Source organism: Pongo pygmaeus, chromosome 7 (assembly GCF_028885625.2).
Source record: "Pongo pygmaeus isolate AG05252 chromosome 7, NHGRI_mPonPyg2-v2.0_pri, whole genome shotgun sequence".
NCBI lineage: Eukaryota > Metazoa > Chordata > Mammalia > Primates > Hominidae > Pongo > Pongo pygmaeus.
Window position 1 is genome coordinate 156,267,145 of NC_072380.2, and position 22,426 is coordinate 156,289,570.

Below are 22,426 nucleotides of genomic sequence, written 5' to 3' on the forward strand. Positions count from 1 at the left end.
GGCCTTGGGGCAGCTTACCATCCCCAAGGACCCGCTGCGGGATAGGGATGGTGGGGCTGCTCCACCAAGACCTGCCATATGGGGCCACGGGATTCCTGGGGCCTGGCGGGCGGCCTGAGTGTCCTAGGGGAGGATCTGAGGCCTGGAGGTGTCCTGACTTGCCCAGAACTGATACCCTATCGTCAACACGGGAGGCGGGGGGGCGCACCCAGAGCAGGGGTCGAGGACAGGGCCAGTCTAGAAGTGCCCACAGGCCTGGCCAGGCTGCCTGTCTGCCACCTCGGCGAGGGGTCTCTGGCAACTCGGTTCCCTTATGTATCTGGGAGGCCTCTACTTCTGTAAATGAGCAGGCTTCCCCACGTGCCCTGTCAGCTCTGCTGCCTCCATTCAGCGGGGGGCCTGCTGGGCAGCAGTGGCCCGGGCTTCCTCTGCACCAGCCCCTTGCCCTGGGGTGTGGGGACCCAGGGTGTTCAGGTTTTGACAGGTGTGGGCTGGTACAGCTGGGCCTGCCGGGCCCTCTTCAGAGCTGCCGGGACACTGCTTCTGGGCAGGGGAGTCTGGGCCACGAAGCTCTGAGAGAGCTCAGCTCGGGGTGGCTCCAAGTGCTGAATGCCAGTGATTCTGCCAGTGCTTTCTCCCTGCCCTGCCTGTGCCCTCCGGGACAGCTGGCAGACCCCGGACCCCAGCCTGGCTCCTGCGAGGCTGCCCAGACTCTCCAGGTCTCACCTCCCCTCCGGTTGTGACTCATCCAGAACCCCGGGCCTGGCCCCCAGATGTGCCTGTGGTGGGCCTGTGAGGTCACTGTCCTGGTGAAGACGGAGGCTACCGTCCCCGCTTTTTGGCGGTGTCTGCGGGGGCCTGCGCAGCGCGCATCTGATGTCATCAGCCCCCAGCAAGCCCGTTTTGCAGAAGAGAACCCGGAGGCTCCGAGGTGACTTGTGGCTTGCTCGAGGTCACACGATCAGTGACGGCACCAGATGAATCCCTGAGCTCCCTGACCAGCCATCCACCCAGGCCCCTGCTGAGACAGCGGGCCCTCGTTTCCAACTCAGAAGCCCCAGCAATGCGGCTGCCCGGCCTGGGAGCCTGCGGCACAGGGCCCTGTGCAGCCCCTTGGGGAAGGCGGCCCCAGGCTCCGCCAGCCCCCGCCACCCTCTCCAGGCCATCCTCTGGGGGCCCTATGGCCACTAGCGCTCTGGACGCCCCACTCCGCCGGGTGAGAACGAGTTTAGGGGTGCTGGCTGGAGGTCAGTGTGTCTGTCCGAAGTCAGCTGGGAGGCAGGCGCCTACTTGAGGCGTCCTTGCTGGTGTGCGGTGGGCCTGGGATTCTGACTGTCTGCCTGAAAGGTAAGGGTGAGGACGCCTGCATTCTCCTTGTTCAGTAACACGCGTGGGCAGCCAGGCCGAGGTGCTGGCTCTACTCGGGGATTCATCTGGTGCCGTCACTGATCGTGTGACCTTGAGCAAGCCACGAGTCACCTCGGAGCCTCCGGGTTCTTCTCTGGAAAACGGGCTTGCTGGGGGCTGATGACATCAGATGCGCGCTGCGCAGGCCCCCGCAGACACCGCCAAAAAGCGGGGACGGTAGCCTTCATCTTCACCAGGACAGTGACCTCACAGGCCCGCCACAGGCACGCCTGGGGGCCAGGCCCGGGGTTCTGGATGAGTCACAACGGGAGGGGAGATGAGACCTGGAGAGGGCGCCCCCGGCTCCCGGGATGGACTCTCGCCCGCTGCGACTGGAGAGGCGAGCCCGGCGGTCCTCCACGCCTTCCTAGATAGTCCCGGAAGTGGCCGCAGCTCCTGGAGGAGCGGGGAGGGGCGGGGCCAGGCGCAGTCTCCGCCGCCCGCACGGGACTCGAGCAGCGGCAGCTCACGGGAGGTTTCCCGGAGGAGGAAGTGCGGTGCGGCGGATCCCGGGTCAGCAGGGCTGCTCCCCCGCGCCGGGTCGTAAACCCTCTGCAAGGTCTCTGTGTCCTCCCTCGTTGGGCAGGGCCCGCGAGATGGGCTGAAATGGCATTTGCGTCTTTCCCAGTGTCCTCAGTGCCTTCTCCAAGCCCGCGGGCACGGGGCTGATTCTCGAACGTGCCATCTGATCCACTCAACATTTCGCGGGAACCCCAGAGCGGCCCGGCAGGACCCAGGCGTGGACTTTTAAGGGCATTTTTCTACCTTGTGGTGGCTGCCGGGTTTATCAGCGTGCAGTTGAACAGGACATGATATTCCTGAGCCCTCCTGGGACGCCTGCGACCCTGAGCTGTGCTTGGCCTCTTGGTCACGCCTCTCCCCATCCTCCTTCGATTTGCGTCACACGAGGGCCGCTTGTCGGGGCGGCCGCCCCCGGGGCTGGCTTGGAGCCCCGACCCACCCCTGCCGGCTCTGCCCCCCCCCGCCCCCAGAGGAACCTGGACACAGACCACCTGGAGCATCTCCAGCTCAACGGCCAATCTCCAACCCACACCACCTCCAAGCCCACACCACCACCCCTCTCCCTCCTCCGACCCAGGACCCCGATTCTCAGCCTTCGCCCTCTCCCTCCTCCCTGAAGTGACCAGGGATCTTCCTAAAGACCCCATGGTATCTGGGAGCCAAAGTTTGGGATCTGCCAGCCCTGATTCCATAACCCACACTTATCCTTCCTCACGGAGCCTGTTTCTGTCTCTGACAATGGTGGTAGCGCAGCCCGCTCGGCACCGCACATGGCGTCTGGAAGGACGACATGGGGGGGGTTCTTTGCACAGTGCCAAGTACACAGCAATTCCCCATAAACAGAGCTCCTGGAAGGGCTCTGTCGACAGTGTGAGTGGATAGTCTTAGCAGACGACCACCTGAGGCTTGGGTTGGTCACAGCAAATGTGAGGGACCAGGAAAAGGGGTGCATGTGAGTTTTGGAGCCCAGAAAGTGGTCATCTGTATCTGGCACAGTATCTGCTTTTGAGCCCAGAAGGAAATAAAGGCCCTGGAGGGGCGCTGAACCCTAAAGCACTGGAGCTGCAGGGAGAGGTCTTCTGAAGCAGCTTCTGGCAGCCCCAGACAAGGGGAGGGCCAAGTGCTGACCTAATCATGCCTTGGGGGCAGGTGTGCACGCCTATGGATTAGCAAATAAGGACCAAAACATGCCTATGGATTAGCAATTAAGGACCAAAATGAGCTTAAGTTTGGACCCTTTTCAGTTCACAGGGGTTTTTATTTTTACATACATATATGTAGCATGGTGTATTGGGTAAGAAAGTCGACCTTGGAATTTCAAGCCCAACTCTACAGTTAACTGTGAGGTTGGATGAGTTATTAATGTCTCTGAATCTGTTTCCTGATTAGTAAATGATGTATTAGGGTTCTCCAGAGAAACAGAACAAATGGTGTGGGGTGGGGCAGGGCAAGAGAAAGAGGGTTATTATCAGGAATGTACTCACAGGGTTATGGGGGCTGGGCAGTCCCAAGACCTGCAGCTGTCAAGCAGAAGAGCTGATTGAAAGCCAGTAGACTTGAGACCCACAAAGAGCTGATGTCTCCATTTAAGTCTGAAGGCAAGAAAAGACGTCAGTCCCGATTCAATCAGGCAGGAGGTGGTTCCTATGCGGGCCTTGAACTCATTGAATGAGGCCCACCCACATTATGAAGGGCACTCTGCTTCATCCAGTTCACAAATTCAAATGTTAATTTTATCCAAAAACACCCCCACAGACGCACTCAGCACACACAGTGCCACTACTTACTCTCGGACTGCTCTCCAGACTGGGGAAACCAATTGACAAGGCCCCCAGCTCCCCCAGCTATGAGACTACGTTCCCCATAACTTTTCAGCATGTTCGCTTGATTCTCCAACCTTAACAGACTTGTGATATTACTTTAACGGCAAACAAGGCTCTGCTGTCCCACGCGCTTACTTTGCCACATGGCACAGTATCTGTGTCACAGACGCAGTCTTCACAATGACAGGTCCAGGCCTGTGTCAGTCACTGCTTCATCCCAGCACCTAGCACAGGGCCTGACTCCTGGTGAGCTGTGGACAAACGCGCATGCAATTAACGACTTGTTCCTGCCTCAGGGTTCTCTTTTCCAGATGAGTAGAATAATTCACATTTTTTCACTCCTTACTTCAGACTGGGAGAAAGGGCCTGAGCAGAAGGATCAGAGTTCAAAGGAGGGGACACAGCGCCACAGAGGCAACGCCTGGAGCACCACAGATTGGGGACTGGGCATGTACTCGAGTGAGGGTGGAAAGAGCATGGAAGTCAGAGTACAGTCAGAAGACAGAGGCCTCGTCAGTTATTTCAACAGAGGGACTTCGCATCATGAATCACTATGTACGAAGTGACTACCGAAGGAGCTGAAAAGAGAACTCTAAGTATCTCAGAAGCAAAAACTGCAAGGAGCAGCTGCTACGCTAGGGCTGTGGAAACAAAGGGAAGCGTTTGGAATTACTGGGGTCAGAAAGCCTGGGAACTAAACCCCTAAGGAGAGGGCTTCGCAGGTCTCTGGTCCGTGACCTGGCCCCGAGGGTGGGGACAGACCCCCGAGGCGGGGCGTCGATGGCTGCGGTCTGAGGTCTCCAGCGGAGGGCCGATGAACTGCTTCTGCGAAGTTGGGAACCCGCGCGCCGGTTTTAACAGCCGCCGAAGGAAGTGCTCTTGCCGGGGCGAAGCAGCAGAGTTCGGAAGACACGCGACCAGCGCACCAAACAGACCGGAAGCCTGAGGAAAAAACCGGAAGCAACCCGGAAAGAGTGTGCCCCTCTCTCCTCCGCAGCCTCGCGCGCTTTCTCTGGCGCCCCTAGTGGGAAAGCTTAGTATGGCACCAGCTGGCCAAGCAGAAAAAGGTTTGCGGAGACCGGGCCAGCCTCAGAGGTGGAGGTCAAAACCTCCTCCCTGGAGCAGGAGGGCAGAGAGGCCTTCCTTGTACGTTCGAGCGGATTCATAAGATAAATGGTGAAGGACTCAGATGGCTGAGATGAGATTTTGTAGAAAAACCTCGCCGTGTGCCAAGTGCAGCTACAGCTTCAGGAGTCCAGCCTGGTTTGTAAGCCTCGAGGAGCCCCCGCGTGGCCACAGGTGCAAACGGTCTCAGAGCTCAGAGCAGCCATGCACGGGAGAATTCCTCCCAGGGAGAAACGCCGTGAATGTGACTTCTGGGGACACGCACAGCCGGTGGAAACCATATGCATGTAGTGTGCATAGGTGAGATGTAATGGAACGCGGGAGAAGCACCTTGTGAACGTGGGAAGGGCTTCGCGCATGCTCAGGCTCCGTTCGGGATCAGAACATTCCCGCAGGAGAGAAGCCAATGAGCAGCACTGGACGTGGCCACACCTTCGTGGAAGCGCTGGTCCTCAGGCATCAGAGTGGATATAGAGTGGCCCTGAAAATGTAATGACTGTGGGAACGCCTGCCTCCTGAGTTCATGCTGCCGTGAGAGAGCGGACTGTGGGTGCGGGCATGTGGAAAGGTCTCAGATAATCCCCACTGGAGAGGAACGCTGCGGATGTCATCCACGCAGCAGAATCTGATAAATTGCACCAAGGGACCCCACCCCCACCCCCTGTGCAGTGACCACAGCAAAACCTTTAAGCAAAGATCTCATGCCCCGAAATGCCAGGGCCGTCACCAGGGATGCAACAGGGAGCGAAACACCCGTCTCTTTTCTCACACCAAACCGTACCCAAGGGATTCACCACGAGGTGAGCCGGTGCGAGAGGGAGGACTCTGCAGGCGGAGACTGCCCTCGGGGTTGTGGCCTCAGAACGGGGGCCTGCTCCCTGGAGACATGGACCCTGTTTCTTACAGCAGCTTCTGTGCATCACGGGCAGGCAGTGCCAGTTGACACCAATCAAGTCTCGACACTCAGCCTGCACACATGCAGATCCTCTGGAAAAACGCAGCCCCTCCCATCCTCAGATCCTAAGAGAGGTAGGGGCCTTGCCCATTGGCTGACTCCAAGACAACCTGGCTGGGACCAGAGGGTGAGAACCGACCCCTGCTGCTGCTACAGGTCCCACAGGAGGCCCGGGGAGGGTTTCCTGGCAGTGTCTTCGGAGTCGCCGCACGTTTCTGCCCAGTGTTCACAGCCCGCTCCTCCGTGGGTTCCGGCTGGGTCTCTTCCTCAGAATGGCTCCGCGCCTCCCCTGCCCAGTTGATGCAGGTCTCGCTCTGATCACATCCAGTTCCTGTGGACCATTGGCCACTCACCAGGCCACTTTCCTTGCGTTTTCTAGGTCTTGCTTCATGGGGTCATGGGAACCCACTCAGGGACCACCCAACTACCTGAGAAGCCCGCTGGAAAACGTGGATTCCCAGGCCCCACCCCAAGGGATTCAGCAGGCCTCAGGGGAAGCCAGGGAATCTGGATTTAGTTCAGATACCCAAATACATTGATCATGGGCCAGGTTCGGGAATCTGTTCTCCAAGCCCTCAAAGCAGGAGCTGCTGGCTGGCCCTCTGCACAGGCCGCTGCCCAGGCCCTCCTCAGACACCACCTGGACGGGCAGCTCGAGCCGTGGGACGCCCCTGCTTGGGCCAGAATCGGGTCCTGCACCTCAGACCTGCAGGGCCCAGCTCGGCCTCTGGGCCTCTGGCAGCCGTGCCCTGCCTGGCGCCCCCTGTCTCCGTGACGCCCCATCTCTCTCCACAACGTAGCCCCGTGCTGGTTCACAGCCTCCCGACCCCTCCCAGAGAGGCCCCACCACCACGGCCCCCAGCCGCGCGAGCAACGCCAGGCACGCCCCCGCCCCCGGCCCGCCACCCTTGGGTTCGCCCGGGGTCCTCCGAACGGGTCCTCCGAGCTGCCTAGAGCGCCCGGAAATGCCCTCGGCACGGGGCGGGGCTTGCGGGGGCGGGGCTGCGCTTCCGACTCGGGCTGGGCTCAGCTCACTGGGCCTAGGTAGTGCCCCAAGCGCGGGATCCCCTGGTCAAGTCTTTAAAGATCCCAGGTTTTAAACAGATTTCTTTTTACCCAATAGCATTTATTCATACTCTTTAAAGAAATTTGGGAAGTGTAGGAAAAATAGAAGAGACAGAAATTTTCTCCTCATCACTACGGGCTGAGTATCCCAAATCCAAACACCCCCAATTCAAAACTTTTCAGCAGCCGACATGCCGCACAAAGGAAATACTCACTGGAACACTTCAGAATTCGGATGTGGGAATTTGGGAGGCTCACCTGCTAACTATGGTACAAATATTCCCAAAAAAAAGCCAAAGTTGGTTTTTTTGTTTGTTTTTTTTTTTTTTTTTTGAGACGGAGTCTTGCTCTGTCGCCCAGGCTGGAGTGCAGTGGCGCGATCTTGACTCACTGCAAGCTCCGCCTCCCGGGTTCACGCCATTCTCCTGCCTCAGCCTCCAGAGTAGCTGGGACTACAGGCGCCCGCCACCACGCCCAGCTAATTTTTTTTTTTTTTTAGTAGACATGGGGCTTCACCATGTTAGCCAGGATGGTCTCGATCCCCTGACCTCGTGATCCGCCCGCCTTGGCCTCCCAAAGTGCTGGGATTACAGGCGTGAGCCACCGTGCCCGGCCGCCAAAACACTTCTGGTCCCAGGCATTTTGGATAAGGGATACTCAGGCTGTACAAGGAACGTCTGTGCACGTTTTTAGCAGCTCTTGCTGTTACACTAAATAGACTTCATGGTTAACTTGTCCCTAAAATAACCTTCACGTCCTGAGGTCTGAGATCCGCTGGGAGCAGTGCTGGAAGCCCTATTCTCCCACAGCGAGAGGGGCGCCAGCATCCCTCATTTACAGGAGGAAATCGGGACTTGGTGAGGACGTCCCACAGCCCGGATTTGAACCCAGGCTTGGATTCCGAGGCCCACGTGCTTGCTCCACAGTGCCTCCTGCTGGCCACCCTCCCTGCCCTCAAAGATTGCTGTAACCAGAAGTGGACGAGCATTGCGGGGAGCAAGCCGAGGTGTTTGCAGGGTCTCCTAGACTCCACTTTGGTGTCCCTGGAGTGCCCATGCCAGCGACCTTTTGGTGGGTCTTTTACCCCAGTTGGAACTGTCGCCAAGTGTGTCCCCATCGTGGGGAGAGGAAGTGGATCAGCGGCGTCAGGCCTTGCGGAGGTGCACTCGCACCGTCCTGCGCTACGGTCTCAGAGGCAGGAGGACGCTTTCCGGGAGCCGGCCGCTGTGGCACCTGCAGCAGTTTCAGCAATTGGACAGCTCCAGCCGCCCTGCCACACCCTCACTCTTCATCCACTCCAAAATTCAACGCAGCATGCCGGGCCCCAGGTACGTTGAGGCGGAAAGCTGTGGTCCCCACCCGGAGAAGCCATGCAGTTCCCCGCAGCGTGGGTGGAGGAGGAGGGACAGGTGTCCAGACATGCGTATACATGAGCCGGGAACTCCCAGTCCTTGAGTCTCAGGTGGGCAAAATCATGCCACCACTGCGGCACTCGTGTGCCTGACTCCAGGCAGGGCCTTCCCGTCCTGCCGCCCTGCACTCTGTGTGTGGCCATTCTGTGAGGCTGCTGTTCCTCAAGCAGCCCGTGGGATGGGAAATCCCCTCGTTTACACGGTAGAGCGTCCAGCCCAGCGCCTGCTGCAGAGCCTGGGTGAACAGCGTCTGGGTGACGAGAGTAGCAGGGAGGATGCAAGTGGGAGCAGGCGGCTTCCCAGGACCTCGGTCCATATGCCTATGGTCCTATGCAGGACCCTGAGCCCAGCTCCCATCTGGGGAGAGGGCTCCACGGGGGCAGGCAAGAGGAGCTGCATGTTCAGCTCCTGAAAGCTCTAGAATGCCATCTGTAGCCATTACACTCGACAGAGGGCATGGCGAATAGCAAGAGCTTGGGGCATGTGGTTGGGTTTTGGGTTTTTCCTTGCAGGACTGTGCTGAGCCTGCACCACTGGGAAGCCCTTGGCCTCTGCCCTTTTTCTGAAACGTGCCTTTTCTGCCTGGATGCCTTGGTCATTCTTTCCTCATCCATAACCTTGAATAGCTTCAGCAAGATCCATGCTAGTGTCAATATTTTATATTAAGCTTTCCTGGGATATGGTGTTCTTGATTTTTTTGAATTAGGGTATAATTTACATAGCGAAAATGCCCAAATCTTAAGCACTCGGCTTGACTGTTTACATGTTTACACTCTTGCTAATCCACCCAGGTCACAGCATGGAACTTTCCAGAGCTTCTCCTCCCCTTCCTTTCCCCTCCCCAAGCTGATGGGTATTCTAGCTTCTGGAGGGCCCTGTCTGCCATCGAGCATCTCAGGAATTGATTCGCCCACCCACCTTCCTGGCACCCTTTTTGCTCCACACGATGTGCTAGAGGTCACTCCAGGTGGTTCCGTGTGTCTGTTGGCCCCGTCCGCGCCGGCATGTGGTTTCCCATTCTGAGTGTTTGCTTTGACCCCATTTTTATTGCTGGGGTTGTGTGCTTCTCATGCCCTTTTCCAGTCCCAAACCTGTGGTGTCTTTTCTGAGTTAGAACACCCTAGTGGCTACAAGGGCCCCAGAGTAGGAAGCCCAGCATCCGTGTGACAAGGCTGGGCTCCCTGAGAGCCAAGCGGCCTCCCCATCTCAGCGCCCTTCCCAAACTCCTGCTCACACTTCAGGACCCACTGTCAGTGCTGTTCGAGTCACTGCTCCCTGGTCTCTGCTTCTAATGAGGCCTCCACACGCTGCTTTCTGGCACCTGGCAGGCGGTGCCCGCTGTGCCTCTGTGTTTCTCCCTTCTCTTTCATGAGCTCCCAGGGCAGCCCCCGTGGTGCTCTGTCCATCTTTGGGGATGCCCCTGGTGCCCAGTGCAGCAGGACTGAATGTCCTGGGCCAGTTCTCCTTGACTGCACAGCACTGAGGTGCCAGTCAGTGCTGGTCAGGCCGGCCGCTAGGTCTTGGTGCGCCCGCCACTTCCTACCACCCTTGCATTTTCTCCTCTTAGGGCCACTGGTGTGTCTCACCTGGAACCTGCTCACCAAAAACCAGTCCGTTACTTCGCACATCCTGCCACGCAGGAGCCGGGCACAGCTTGGCTGAGGTCTCTGCCACGGTCTCCTGGGGCTGCCATTAAGCTGTCCCGGGCTCCGATCTCCTGTGGAGCTTGAGGTCGTTCCCTGACCATTCGGGCCATGGCAGGATTTCTATCCTGCGGCGGTGGGGGTCAGGCCCTCGGCTTCCAGGGGTAACTCAGAGGTCTCTGCCTCCTCTGCTCCTTCTGCCAGGAGACCGGGAGTCCTTCCTTTCCATGTCACCTGTGTCCTGGCTCCGTGTCCACTTGCTTCAGTTGACCCACAGCCTCTTCTTTGAACAATGGTTCTCTTTCTCTGAGCTCTTTTTTGTTTGTTTTTGTTTGGTTTGGTTTGTTTTGAGACAGGGTCTCACTCTGTCACCCAAGCTGGAGTGCAATGGCATGATCTTAGCTCACTGCAATCTCCACCTCCCGGGCTCAAGCGATTCTCCTGCCTCAGCCTCCCGAGTACCTGGGATTACAGGCGCACACCACCACTCCCCGCTAATTTTTTTATTTTTAGTAGAGATGGGATTTCACCATGTTGGCCAGGCTGGTCTCAAACCCCTGACTTCAGGTGATCCACCCGCCTCCGCCTCCCAACGTGCTGGGATTACAGGTGTGAGCCACTGTGCCTGGCCAAGCTGTCTTTGTTTTTCAGGGGTGCCTTTGGTAATTTCTTCCTCGTACTTTTTTTTCAGGGTAGCAGGTAAGAGACTCAGTGGACAGGCTCATGGAAACAGTACTTGAAGGGGTGTTATTCTAAGATTCTAAGACTCACCTACTTTTTTTTTTTTTTGAGACGGAGTCTCGCTGTGGAGTGCAGTGGTGAAATCTTACTGCAACCTCCGCCTCCTGGATTCAAGCAATTCTCTTGCTCCAGCCTCCCAAGTAGCTGGGACTAAGGCAAGCACCACCATGCCTGGCTAATTTTTTGTAATTTTTTTTTTTTTTTTTTTTGGTGGAGACGGGGTTTCACTATGTTGGCCAGGCTGGTCTCGAACTCCTGACCTCGAGTGATCCTCCTGCCTTGGCCTCCCGGAGCGCTGGGATTACAGGTGTGAGCCACCTCTCCGGCCTGGACTCGGCTACTTTTGGATCAAGAAATCCAGAATTTTCTAGACTGTGAACTTGCCCTTTATCATAGACATTTACCACGTGCAACTGCCCAGCGGTTCTCTGTCTCACCCCACACTGTGAGGACCCCCTTACCAAACAGAATTCCAGGGCGCGGGCTCTTCGCGGGATCTGAGCTATTCGCGTGCGTCCTGAGTTGCTTGGGTTCACTCCCCCACCCCCATGTCCCTGCCCGAGTCCTGCCTTGTGTTTTCGATTCTGTTTCTCAGGGGCCCTAGCGTGTGGCCTCCCACTGTGGGAGAGCAGGAGGGAAGCGGTGAGGGGTTATTTCGGAGGAGGCAGAGCCCCAGGTGTCCGTGGGAAGCTCCAAAGCCGGGCCGCGGGACGGCTACCCTGGGCTGTGATGCAGTCCAGGATCTTCGCCAAGGCACCTGCTGGAGGCCTCGCCTGGGTCCCAGGACCCCGACTGCGCCTGGCGGCTGCCAGCGACGAAGCGGGGCCGAGGCGAGGGCGAAGCCGAGGCAGGAGGGGCGGGGTCGCTCTGATGCGCGGGGCTTCCGTGTGGGCGGAGTTGCCGGCCCTGGGGTCTGAGCCGGACGCGAGAGGCCCGGGCGGAGAAGGCTGCGGACTCCTAGAGGTTCAGTGCGCGAGCCCGAAGTTGGGCCTGGAAAGGGGGCACCGCCTTCCCTGTTCTGGTGGGGGGGAGTGAGGGGACGGGCAAAAGCGGCACAGGGAACAGCATGACACGGGCCTGAGGCAGGGCGCATTTGGAAAAGGGCGAGGAGAGGGCAGTGGCTTCTGGCACGGCAGCAGTGGGCATGCAGAGGCAGTCTTACGCCCCGTCGCGAAGAGCCTCCGCCCGGCGTAAGGAGCCGGGGCTGTGTCTAGGAGGCAGTGGGGGGCTCCGGAGAGCGAAGCGCCTCCTGCGCAGGCTCGCGTGCTTGTTGTACCGGAGCCTGCAGGGCAAGAGAGGGTCTTCAGAAGACCCACGACGTTCCACCGGGGTGCAGAGGGAAACGGTTATTTGTACTTCAACATCATCTCTTTCAGGGGTGTGTGTGTGTGTGTGTGTGTGTGTGTGTGGTGTGTGTTGTTGTTGTTCTTGTTTTGCGACAGAATCTCTGTCACTCAGGCTGGAGTGCAGTGCCAATCTCGGCTCACTGCAGCCTCCGCCTCCCGAGCTCAAGTGATCCCCCCGCCTCAGCCTCCCAAGTAGCTGGGACCACAGGCGCCGGCCACCACGCCCGGCTAATTTTTTAAAAAATTTTTTAGTCGACACGGGTCTAACTATGTTGCTCAGGCTGGTCTGAAACTCCTGGACTCAAACAATCCTCCTGCCTTGGCCTCCTGAACTGCTGGGATTACATTCATGAGCCTCTCGCCCACCCAGTCTGTTTTAATTTTTATCTTTTACAACAGCTTCTAATTTGTTACAAATAAACGTGCAGCATGTGCTGAGAGTGTTCAGGTATTTACTGGTGCAGTGCGCAATGAACGCGTTTCCAGTCACGAGATATGGAGGCCCAGAGGCAGAAGCCCAGTGGCGGCGGCGCGGGACTGTCGGAGACGCGGGCAGGGACCTGGGCTCCCAAGGCTGTGGCCCCCCCGCCCCAGTCCAGGGTCCAGTTCCAGGGGCGCGTCTGGCCCTCTGTTGCTGTCTTCTTAGGGTTCTTTCATGGGGATCGGTTCTTCAGCCTTTCTTTTCTCCCCAGAGAGGGTCTGTCTACTCGTTGTAAGAGGGAACAAGTCCACATTGCAGCTGTACACTTTGCACCCATGATGAAAAGCGTCACTTTTGCAGCATTCCAGCTGGAGATGCGTGACCTTCGGTCTGCGGCAGGCGGAAGGGCGAGAGACTTGGACAGGAGGTGCATCTTGCCCGGGGAAGGCTGAACGAATGAGAGCTCGATCCCTGGTGAGAAAGAGCCCAGAGCATGCGAGAGCCGGGCAGCAAGGGCTTCTCTGCAGGGGAGACGCTAGGGCGGCGTCCTGCAGGGAGGCGGGGGCAGCGCCTGGGGCGCTCCAAGCTCTCGGCCCCAAGGAAGCCCACGCTCGGGACCCGCGTGCTGCCACAGCCCCGGGGGCCTGGAGGGGCCCGTGAGCCGAGCGGAGGACCCGGGACAAGCGCGGGGCGCCGCGGGGAACGGACGGGAACGCGCGTGGTCTCCCCACAGCGGGCCTTCGACACCTCCTGACACGTCCTGCGGGTGCCCGGGCCCGGTCCTCAGTTGGCTCGAGGCGGATCCCGGCGCGCCAACGGCTCGACCTTAGCCCCCCACGAGGCGGGGCGTCCTGCCCGGCAGGAAGGACTCGGCCGGCGCCTGCGGGCAACCGCGGAGCTGAAAGCGCCGCGGCTGGGCCGTCTCGCTCTCCCGCCACAGAGCGCGCTGCCCTCCAGCTGCCCAGAGCGTCGCCGGAAGTGCCGAGGGGGCGGGCCAGGTGTGGGGACTGTGGCGTTTCCGGCGCGCGACGGGGCGGGGACCGTAGCGGGTGCAGTCCAGCTTCTCTGGACGCTGCGGCCCCGGCTTCTCTTGCTAGGGCGTCGATTCGGGAGGGCTGAGGGCGCGGCCGAGAGAACGGGGCTGTCACCGCCGCCCTGGCCCGCGCGTCCCGCCCTCCCCTTGCAGTGCAGGCCCCAGCCGCTCGCGGGCGCGGCGTGGGGGAGGCGGCCCTGCAGGTGCGTCCCCGGGGTGTCGACACGTGCGGGGCTTCCTGCGAGCTGAGTCCCCGCTGCGCGTCTTCAGGCCTTTGTAAGTTGTCAAATTTCCCAACGGCCCAGCTCATCGAGCTTCTTCCCAGCTGTGAACAGGAGGGCCTGTTCCCTAATTCTTGCCGGTAAGGTACTTTCAAAAATCTGCTTCCAGACTAAAAAATTGCATTTTAAACTACGTTTTTGTAAAAGAGGCGGGGTCTCGCTGTGTTTCCCAGGCTGGCCTCCTACTCCTGGGCTCAAGCGATCGCTCCCGCTCAGCCTCCCTGGCAGGCGGGATTACAGGCGGCTTAAATTAAATTTACTAATTAATCACTTTACTTATTTTTTTTTAAGACAGGGTCTCACTCCAACGCCCAGCTGGAGTGCAGTGGTGAAATCTCAGTTCACCCCAGCCTAGGCCTCCCGGGCTCAGGCACTCCTCCCACCTCAGCCTCCCTAGTAGCTGGGACTACAGACGCCTAGCATCACACCTGGCTAATTTTTTGATTTTTTGTAGAGACGGGGTCTCACTATGTTGCCCAGGCTGGTCAGGAACTCTTGTACTCAGTCAGTCCTCCATCCGGAGCCTTTTGAAGTGCTAGGATTGCAACTGTGAGCCACAGCACCGAGCCAAATTACATTTCTTAATTGCGCTTGAGGTGAGACCTAAAAAAATGTATCGCCTACTGGTTTTTCTTCTTTGTGAGTTACCTATTCATGATCTTTGCCAATTTTCCTTCCTTTCTCATTAATATATAGAGGTCTTTATCAGATAGGGATGAATCTTTGCATTGCACGTATTCCTCCCTTTTTGGTTTTTGTTTTTTTACATCAAATTTTTTTATGTAGTTAAATTTGTCAGATATTTGATGTCAGGCTTAGAAAAATCATCCCTCATTCCAAAACTTTACCATTCAAATAATTTGTTCTTTTTTTCTGGTTTAACATTTTTATATTCATAATCCTTATAACTACCAAGAAAATGTTAAAACCCATGGGAATTTCTCTAGATATCTGAAGACTGCTGGAGGGCGCGCGCTTGCTCAGCATGGAGCTAGGAAGCTGTGGCCACACCCACCTGTGCTCTGTCAGCCCTGGGTGGAGGGGGACCCACAGAGCCTGGACCAGAGTTCCCGGGCATCCCACAGAACACCTGCTTCTGGGAGTGTCTGTTGAGCCAGGACCTTGATTGCTAGTGACAGGAGTGGGCCCAGCTGGGTGATGCAGCTCCCACAGGGCCTAATCTGACCGTCTCCTCTGAAGGCATTCTGACCTCACTGCCCCTGGCCCCTGTACCTAGCCCTGGCTGTGATTTATTTTCCTTTTCTTTTACCTAAGCAGAAATTGTTCCGACGGCTGGTGTTCTGCAAGATGGAGCCAGGAGGAGAGCCCGCAGGTGCTAAAGACAGCAGTACCCTGATGGAGTCCCTTGCAGGTGAGGGGACATGTCCACAGTCGGGCCCAGAGTTCCAGGGCAGGAATTGAACAGGAATACAGGAATTGAACAGGAATACAGGAAAAACACCAGTCTCGGTCACTGATGCAGAGCATATACTGTGTCCTCGGGCGCAGAGTGAGGGAGGGAGGTAAACACAGGCTCGTCAGATCTCCTGGGCATCTGTTTGGTGACTGTCTTTGCCAGTGAACTGAGAGCTTTTGGTTAGAAAGTCTGGCAGCCCCAGGCTCTGCCTCTGGGAAGGTCTCTCTCTCAGTGCTTCTCAACCTTGGCACTGTGGCTGTTTTGGAATGGATGAGTCTTTGTTGAGGGGCCATCCTGTGCGTTGTAGGACGTTCAGCAGCACCCTCACCTCTGCCCACTTGGTGTCAGTAGCGCCCCCTCCCAGTTGTGACAACCCAAAACATCTCCACACATTGTCAAATGTGCCCTCAGGACAGAATCGCCCCCATGAGAACACTCCTTTATGTTTCGGGGCCACCCTGAGAGTGTGTCACAGCGACAGCCAGGGAGGTGGAGTGGGCAGTGCAGGCCCTGCTGTGGGGTCTGGGATTGCCTCCATCAGAAAGGCGTCCTCAGGGCCTGCAGGCTGGATCCAGTAGAGCTCCACCATGTATGTGGCCCCTTCTCATTGTAGTTTTGGTTCTTCTTCCTCATAAGCAATACCTTTGAGTCAGTTCTTGAACTTCCAAGTCTGCAAACCACAAAACCAGGGCTGGGCCTCTGCCAAGGGGCTTCTGTTCTGCACGCCACCCTGAGCCCCTCCCGCCCCCTGGCTGCTCAGTGTCATGGTCTGCAAGGGCAGAGAGAGGTGGGGACTGTTGACAGCAGCCTGCTCTCATCTGCCCTGGAACATCCCTGCCCCACCCCCACCTCCACAAGAGTTTCTGTCACATCTGCACCCTCCACGTTCTTGAGACGTGCAGCCGGGACTCAGCCGCTTCTCCGCCGCTGCCACAGCGGACTGCCTGCAAGCAGAGAAGTCCCGCTCAGTTGCTGCGCTGGCCTCGGCGGCCCCCCTCCTCCTGCTGCCCCTCCTTGCTGAGCCCTCCTGCCTCCTATGCAGGGCAAGCTCAGTTGCCAGCTTTCTCGTGTCCCAGGGTTTTACCCCTACCCCTTAAGCCTTTTTTCTAAATGGCCACATGGTCTGTCCCTGTGAGCCAGCCAAATCTAACCAGTGGCTTGACTGCCAGACAAGGGCCATTGATAATGCAGCCTGGATGGGGCTGCTCAGCCTGGCCAGCCCGCCCAGCCCACGTGGGTTGCTGCTTCCAGCTCTTGGTCCGGATTTTTCTTTTCTTTTTTCTTTTTTTTTTTTTTTAGACAAAGTCTTGCTGTGTTGCCAGGCTGGAGTGCAGTGGCGCCAGCTCACTGCAACCTCCACCTACTGGATTAAAGCGATTCTTCTGCCTCAGCCTCTCAAGTAGCTGGGACTACAGGTGTGTGCCACCACACCCGGCTAATTTTTGTATTTTTATTAGAGACAGGGTTTCACCTAATCTTGATATCTTGACCTCGTGATCTGCCCACCTCAGCCTCCCTAAGTGCTGGGATTACAGGCGTGAGCCACCGCGACTGGCCTCTTGGTCCGGGTTTCTGTCTGAGTGAGGACGCTCCTGTTTGCACGTAACAGAAGCCTTTAGAGTGTGGTGTTTGGGGGCAGTTGTTAAGGAGGCCGCATTGTCTCAGGGAGTCCAGGGTGAAAGGAATGAGCTGGGGCCGTGGCTGGGTGTGGCTCACACCTGTAATCCCAGCACTTTAGGAGGCTAAGGTGGGAGGCGGGTTGAGCCCAGGAGTTCAAGACCAGCCTGGGCAACACATTGACACACTGTCTCTACAAACATTTTTTAAAATAGCCTGGTGTGGTGGTGCTCACCTGGAGGTCCACCACCTACTTGGGAGGCGGAGGGAGGATCACTTGAGCCCTGAGGCTGCAGTGAGCCATGATGGCACCACTGCTCTCCAGCCTGGGTGATACAGCAAGACCCTGGCTCACAAAAAAGAAAAGAAGGAAGGACAGACAGAAGGCAGAGCTGGGCCGTGGGCTCTGTTGGGTGCCACTGTCCCCGGGCCTCCTGTTGCATCTGCCTCGCTCCCGTCCTGGCTTGCTGCCAGCTGTCTCCAGCCTCCTTTGTTTTCCCAGCTGCCCCGAAGAGCAAGGCAGTGCCCAGAGCCTGCGTTTCTGTCCCCTCCCCTCCCAGGACTGGGTGGGATGAGGCTAGAGGTTTCGCCCTGTTTCTAGCCCCGTTTAGCCTCGTTTCTGTTTGTATATTTTTAAAATTCTATTTTTTTAAGAGACACGATCTCATTATGTTGGCCAGGCTGGTCTCGAACTCCAAGTCTCAAGTGGTCCTCCTGCCTCAGTCTCCGAAAGTGCGGAGATACAGGTGTGAGTCACCACACCCCGCCCCACAGCCCCGTTTCTGGAGTGGCAGTGCAGGATTCTCGTCCACCTCATAACCATAGGGGTTAAGAAGGTGGGGAGGAGAAAAAACTGAAAAAAACTAGGCGGGAAGGTGTCTGTGGCACACTGACGTCACCATCACTGTCACTCTGTCGTTACCACGATTGCCAGAGCCACCCTCGACTCACTTTCTCTTACATCTAAAATCGTTCCTGTCTGGCCTCTTTTTCAGCTGTGAAGGCTGCTTTCCTGGCGCAGGCCCCGAGTGGCAGCCGGTCAGCCGAGGTGCAGGCAGCTCAGAGCACGGAGCCTGCCTCAGAGGCAGGCGCTCCCGAGGGAGAGGGCCACAGAGGGGGGCCTCCCCGGGTGCTGGGGTCTCTTGGCCTTTGTGAAAACGAGGAAGCCAGAGAGAGGCCCGGAGGTTCCCCTCGAGGCCCGGTCATTTCTGAGAAAACTGGAGGACAGAGTGGCCGCGAGTCAGACGTCCCTCCGAACGCAGGCCCCGGGGCGGAGGGCGGGGGCAGCTGGAAGGGGCGGCCTTTCCCGTGCAGCGCCTGTGGCCGCAGCTTCAAGTGCTCCTCGGACGCGGCAAAGCACCGGAGCATCCACTCGGGGGAGAAACCGTACGAGTGCAGCGACTGCGGGAAGGCCTTCATCCACAGCTCGCACGTGGTCCGGCACCAGCGGGCGCACAGCGGGGACAGGCCCTACGCGTGCGCCGAGTGCGGCAAGGCCTTCAGCCAGAGCTTCAACCTCCTCCGGCACCAGCGCGTGCACACGGGCGAGAAGCCCTACGCGTGCGCCGACTGCGGCAAGGCCTTCGGCCAGAGGTCGGACGCCGCCAAGCACCGCCGCACCCACACCGGGGAGAGGCTGTACGCGTGCGGCGAGTGCGGGAAGCGCTTCCTGCACAGCTCCAACGTGGTCCGGCACCGGCGGACCCACCACGGGGAGAACCCGTACGAGTGCCGGGAGTGCGGCCAGGCCTTCAGCCAGAGCTCCAACCTCCTCCAGCACCAGCGTGTGCACACGGGGGAGCGGCCCTTCGCCTGCCAGGACTGCGGCCGCGCCTTCAGCCGCAGCTCCTTCCTCCGCGAGCACCGCCGCATCCACACCGGGGAGAAGCCCCACCAGTGCGGCCACTGCGGGCGCGCGTTCCGGGCGCTGTCGGGCTTCTTCCGGCACCAGCGGCTCCACACGGGCGAGAAGCCGTTCCGCTGCACCGAGTGCGGCCGCGCCTTCCGCCTGAGCTTCCACCTCATCCAGCACCGGCGGGTGCATGGCGTCGAGTGAGCCGGGGCTGCGGCGGAGGAGATGCCGGCGGCCTGGTGGGAGCGAGGCCGAGGCCGGGAGAGGCTCCTGTCCGCCCCGCGCGCGGTGAGGAAGTAACAGCCGGCCGCGCGCCTGGTTCTCGGGCTGCGAAAGCCTCGCCAGGCCTGCATCCGCCTTGGCTCGGGAGCAGTCAGGAGAGACAGGGCTCGGGGAAGGCGAGCGCTGCCCGCGGGAGGCGATTCCCTGAGGCGGGGAGGTCTCGGGTCTGTCCCGGGCCAGCCGCCCGCTGCTGAGACGCCCCGCCTCCCACGGTCAGCTGCAGCGACGATCTCATTTCCTGCCGGGGGGCAGTGGCCGGTGATTGAATCGGTCAGTCCTCTGCAACCAGGCCTCCATCAAAACCCTGCATGAGGTGAGGGCCTCGAGCTTCGGGTTGGTGAAGGCGGGGTGGGGGGGCAGTTAGGAAGGGGGCGCCCAGAGAGGGCATGGAAGCCTCGCGTCCTCCCCCGTTCCTTGCCGGTCAGTGGTTCATCCTGTATTTCAACGCCTTTTCACAGCCGGTTCATATGGTCCCGACTTCTGTGTGCTTAGAAAATTATGGAATCTGGCCTGGCGCGGTGGCTTCCGCCTGTAATCCCAGCACTTTGGGAGGCAGAGGCGGGCGGATCACACGCTCGAGACATCAAGACCATCCTGGCCAACATGGTGAAACCCCGTCTCTACTAAAAATACAAAAATTAGCTGGGCATGGTGCTGTGAGCCTGTAGTCTCAGCTATTCAGGAGCCTGGGGCAGGAGAATCACTTGAACTCGGGAGGCGGAGGTTGCAGTGAGCGGAGATCCGGCCACTGTACTTTAGCCTGAGCGACAGAGTGAGACTGACCCCTTACCCTGTGGGTTCTGCACTAGCTCCGGGCAATTGGTGTCAGAATCAAGTTAAATTGTAGGGCATCTCGGTGGTGTCTTGAGAGTTGGAGAGCTGGTTGGTGTGGAGGGAAAGGCTCACACACACGTGATTTCAGAAGCCTTCTTTGGGTAGAGGAATCGTTTTCTCTTTGAGACTTACGAGTATGTACAAATGTTATTTCCTGTAAAATATTTTCATTTTTTAAAATGTTATTTTCTAGATAGAAAAGTAGAAGTGTCTCTTTGGGGTCCGTTTTTGGGGGCATATGGTAAAGCTCTGTCATCATGAATTAAGCGAGGTGGGCTTTGAGTTTCTTGGGATGACAGAGGGAAATGTGGGCCGCCCACTGGCCGTGAGCCCTGGGGCGCGGTTGCAGGATTCGCCCATCCTGGTCTGGGCGTGGCTTGTGACCACCTCCTGCAGTTCTCTGCCCAGGTAAGGACTGACTGGGAAGAATTCTGGGTCCTGAGCTGGCTGCCGCTTCCAAGACAGTCGCTTTGAGGGCTCTTGGCACCGATTTCGTTAAAATGCATGAGCTTAGGGTTGTGCAGCCTGTGGGGCAGGGGTGCTCTCAGAATGGATTTGGTGGCCCCACAGTTAATTGAGCTCCTGACTCCTGGGCCCGTGGTGAGGTGGGAAGATGAGCTTGTGTCTCCCATGCTGCGCCAAGATCCTCAGGTCAGCTGAAGGTGACCTTCCAGGTACCAGTAGCAGTCAAAGCACCTGCTGCCTGAAGGAAGCTTACATGGCTTAGCCTCATCCCTGCTCGTAAGTCAGGCATTCAGCTTGCAAAGATCCCCAAGCACACAATGAGAGTCAGTTGACTGAGGGCCAACAGAAACAGCAGGCAGCCGCTGTCAGCCACAAAGAAATGCAGATCCTGAAACTGTCATCATACAGGTGAGAAGACAGTTATGTGTGAGGTGTTCAAAGACGTCGCGCAGTCACAGTGATGAGAAAGCTGTAGGATACATACTGTCACGCGTGAATAGGCAGGACTTCTTAAAGAACTTTTGGAAATGAAAAACAGGCCAGGCGCAGTGGTTCATGCCTATAATCCCAACACTTTGGGAGGCCTAGGAGGGAGGATCACTTGAGCCCAGGAGTTCAAGACCAGCCTAGGCAACATAGGGCTGGGCACGGTGGCTCACGTCTGTAATTCCAGCACTTTGGGAGGCAGAAGCAGTGGATCACCTGAGGTCAGGAGTTTGAGACCATCCTGGCCAACATGGCAAAACCCCATTTCTACTAAAAATACAAAATTTAGCTGGGCATGGTGGCCCACACCTGCAATCCCAGCTACTCGGGCAGCTGAGGCAGGAGAATCCCTTGAACCTGGGAGGCAGAAGATGCAGTGAGCCGAGATCACGCCATTGCACAACAGCCTGGGCAAAAAGAGCAAAACTCCGTCTTAAAAAAAAAAAAAGGAAAATGATCTGAGTGATGGTCTTAGATACAAAATGGAATGGCAAGCAAATAAAATTATAAATATGAATATATACGTATGTATAAAAGAATAGTGTCAACTAAAATACTAGACAACAATAGCTTGTAAATTAGAAGGGACAGAAATGTTCTAAGACCCTCCGGTTGTTGGGAAGCGGGTGTAAGACAGTGTTTAATTTGACTTTGATAAGTTAAATGTGCATAGTGTAATTTAATGTTAATTACTAAAAGAGTGTAACCAGTCTATACATCTCTAATCCAATAAAAAGAATAAAACGCTGTGATTTAAAATGTTGTCTCAGCTGCTTGGGAGACTGAGGCAGGAGGATCTCAGCATGGATCCTCAGACCAGGAGTTTGAGGCAGCAGTGAGCTATGATTGTGCCGCTGTACTCCAGACTGGACAACACAGTGAGATCCCATAAAATAAATAAATGAACACAAACTTCTGTCAATTAAAAAATAAAAAAAAACAGGCTGGGCCTGAGTGCTGTGGCTCACACCTGTAATCCCAGCACTTTGGAAGCCAAGGTGGGTGGATCACTTAAGCCCAGGAGTTTGAAACCAACCTGGGCAACATAGGGAGAACCTGTCTACAAAAAATACAAAAAGTAAGCCGGGCATGGTGGAGCATGCCTGTAGTTCCAGCCACCCAAGAGGCTGAGGTGGGAGGATCACCTGAGCCTGGGAGCTCGAGACTGCAGTGAGCTGTAGTCGCGCCACTACACTCCAGCCTGGGCAACAGAGTGAGACCCTCTCTCAAAAAAGAAAAAAAAATCAGAAACAAACTGCGCAAATTAAGATGGTGGAAACAAAACTAAATATGTCCCTAACCATAGTAAGCTGTATGGAATTGCTGGTTAACAGGTAAAGGTTAGGACTGGGTGCAGTGGCTCATGCCTGTAATCCCAGCACTTTGGGAGGCCGAGGCGAGCAGATCACCTGAGGTCAGGGCTTTGAGACCAGCCTGACCAACATGGTGAAACCCCGTCTCTACTAAAAATACAAAAATTAGCTGGTTGTGGTGGTGCATGCCTGTAATCCCAGCTACTCAGGAGGCTGAGACAGGAGACGGCTTGAACCTGGGAGGCGGAGGTTGCAGTGAGCCAAGATTGCTCCACTGCTCTCCAGCCTGGGTGACAGAGTGAGACTCTGTCATACACACACACACACGTAAAGGTTAGGAGGAAAACCCATGACGCAGAGTCACACACATGAAGACAGATAGGAGG

The 22,426-nt window shown here is 57.3% G+C and overlaps 1 protein-coding gene and 1 long non-coding RNA gene across 3 annotated transcripts; one reads left to right on the forward strand and one right to left on the reverse strand.

Annotated features, from left to right (window-relative positions):
• Window positions 1-3,166: 3,166 nt before the first annotated feature.
• Window positions 3,167-4,704, reverse strand: LOC134740053 (uncharacterized). Its single transcript, XR_010127313.1, has 2 exons — window positions 3,888-4,704; window positions 3,167-3,521 (listed from the first exon to the last, which is right to left on the reverse strand). It is a non-coding gene; the product is annotated as an uncharacterized LOC134740053 (long non-coding RNA).
• An 8,123-nt stretch (window positions 4,705-12,827) lies between these two features.
• Window positions 12,828-21,486, forward strand: ZNF696 (zinc finger protein 696). 2 transcript variants are annotated; one of them, XM_054497918.2, is made up of 3 exons: window positions 12,828-12,934; window positions 15,053-15,146; window positions 17,804-21,486. In XM_054497918.2, the coding sequence occupies exons 1-3, from the start codon at window positions 12,917-12,919 to the stop codon at window positions 18,862-18,864; spliced, it is 1,173 nt and encodes a 390-aa protein (XP_054353893.2). In that variant the 5' UTR covers window positions 12,828-12,916; the 3' UTR covers window positions 18,865-21,486. The 2 variants fall into 2 exon arrangements, with proteins under 2 accessions (XP_054353893.2, XP_063525246.1); XM_063669176.1 differs by lacking the exon at window positions 12,828-12,934 and adding an exon at window positions 13,820-13,854.
• The last annotated feature ends 940 nt before the right edge of the window (window positions 21,487-22,426 follow it).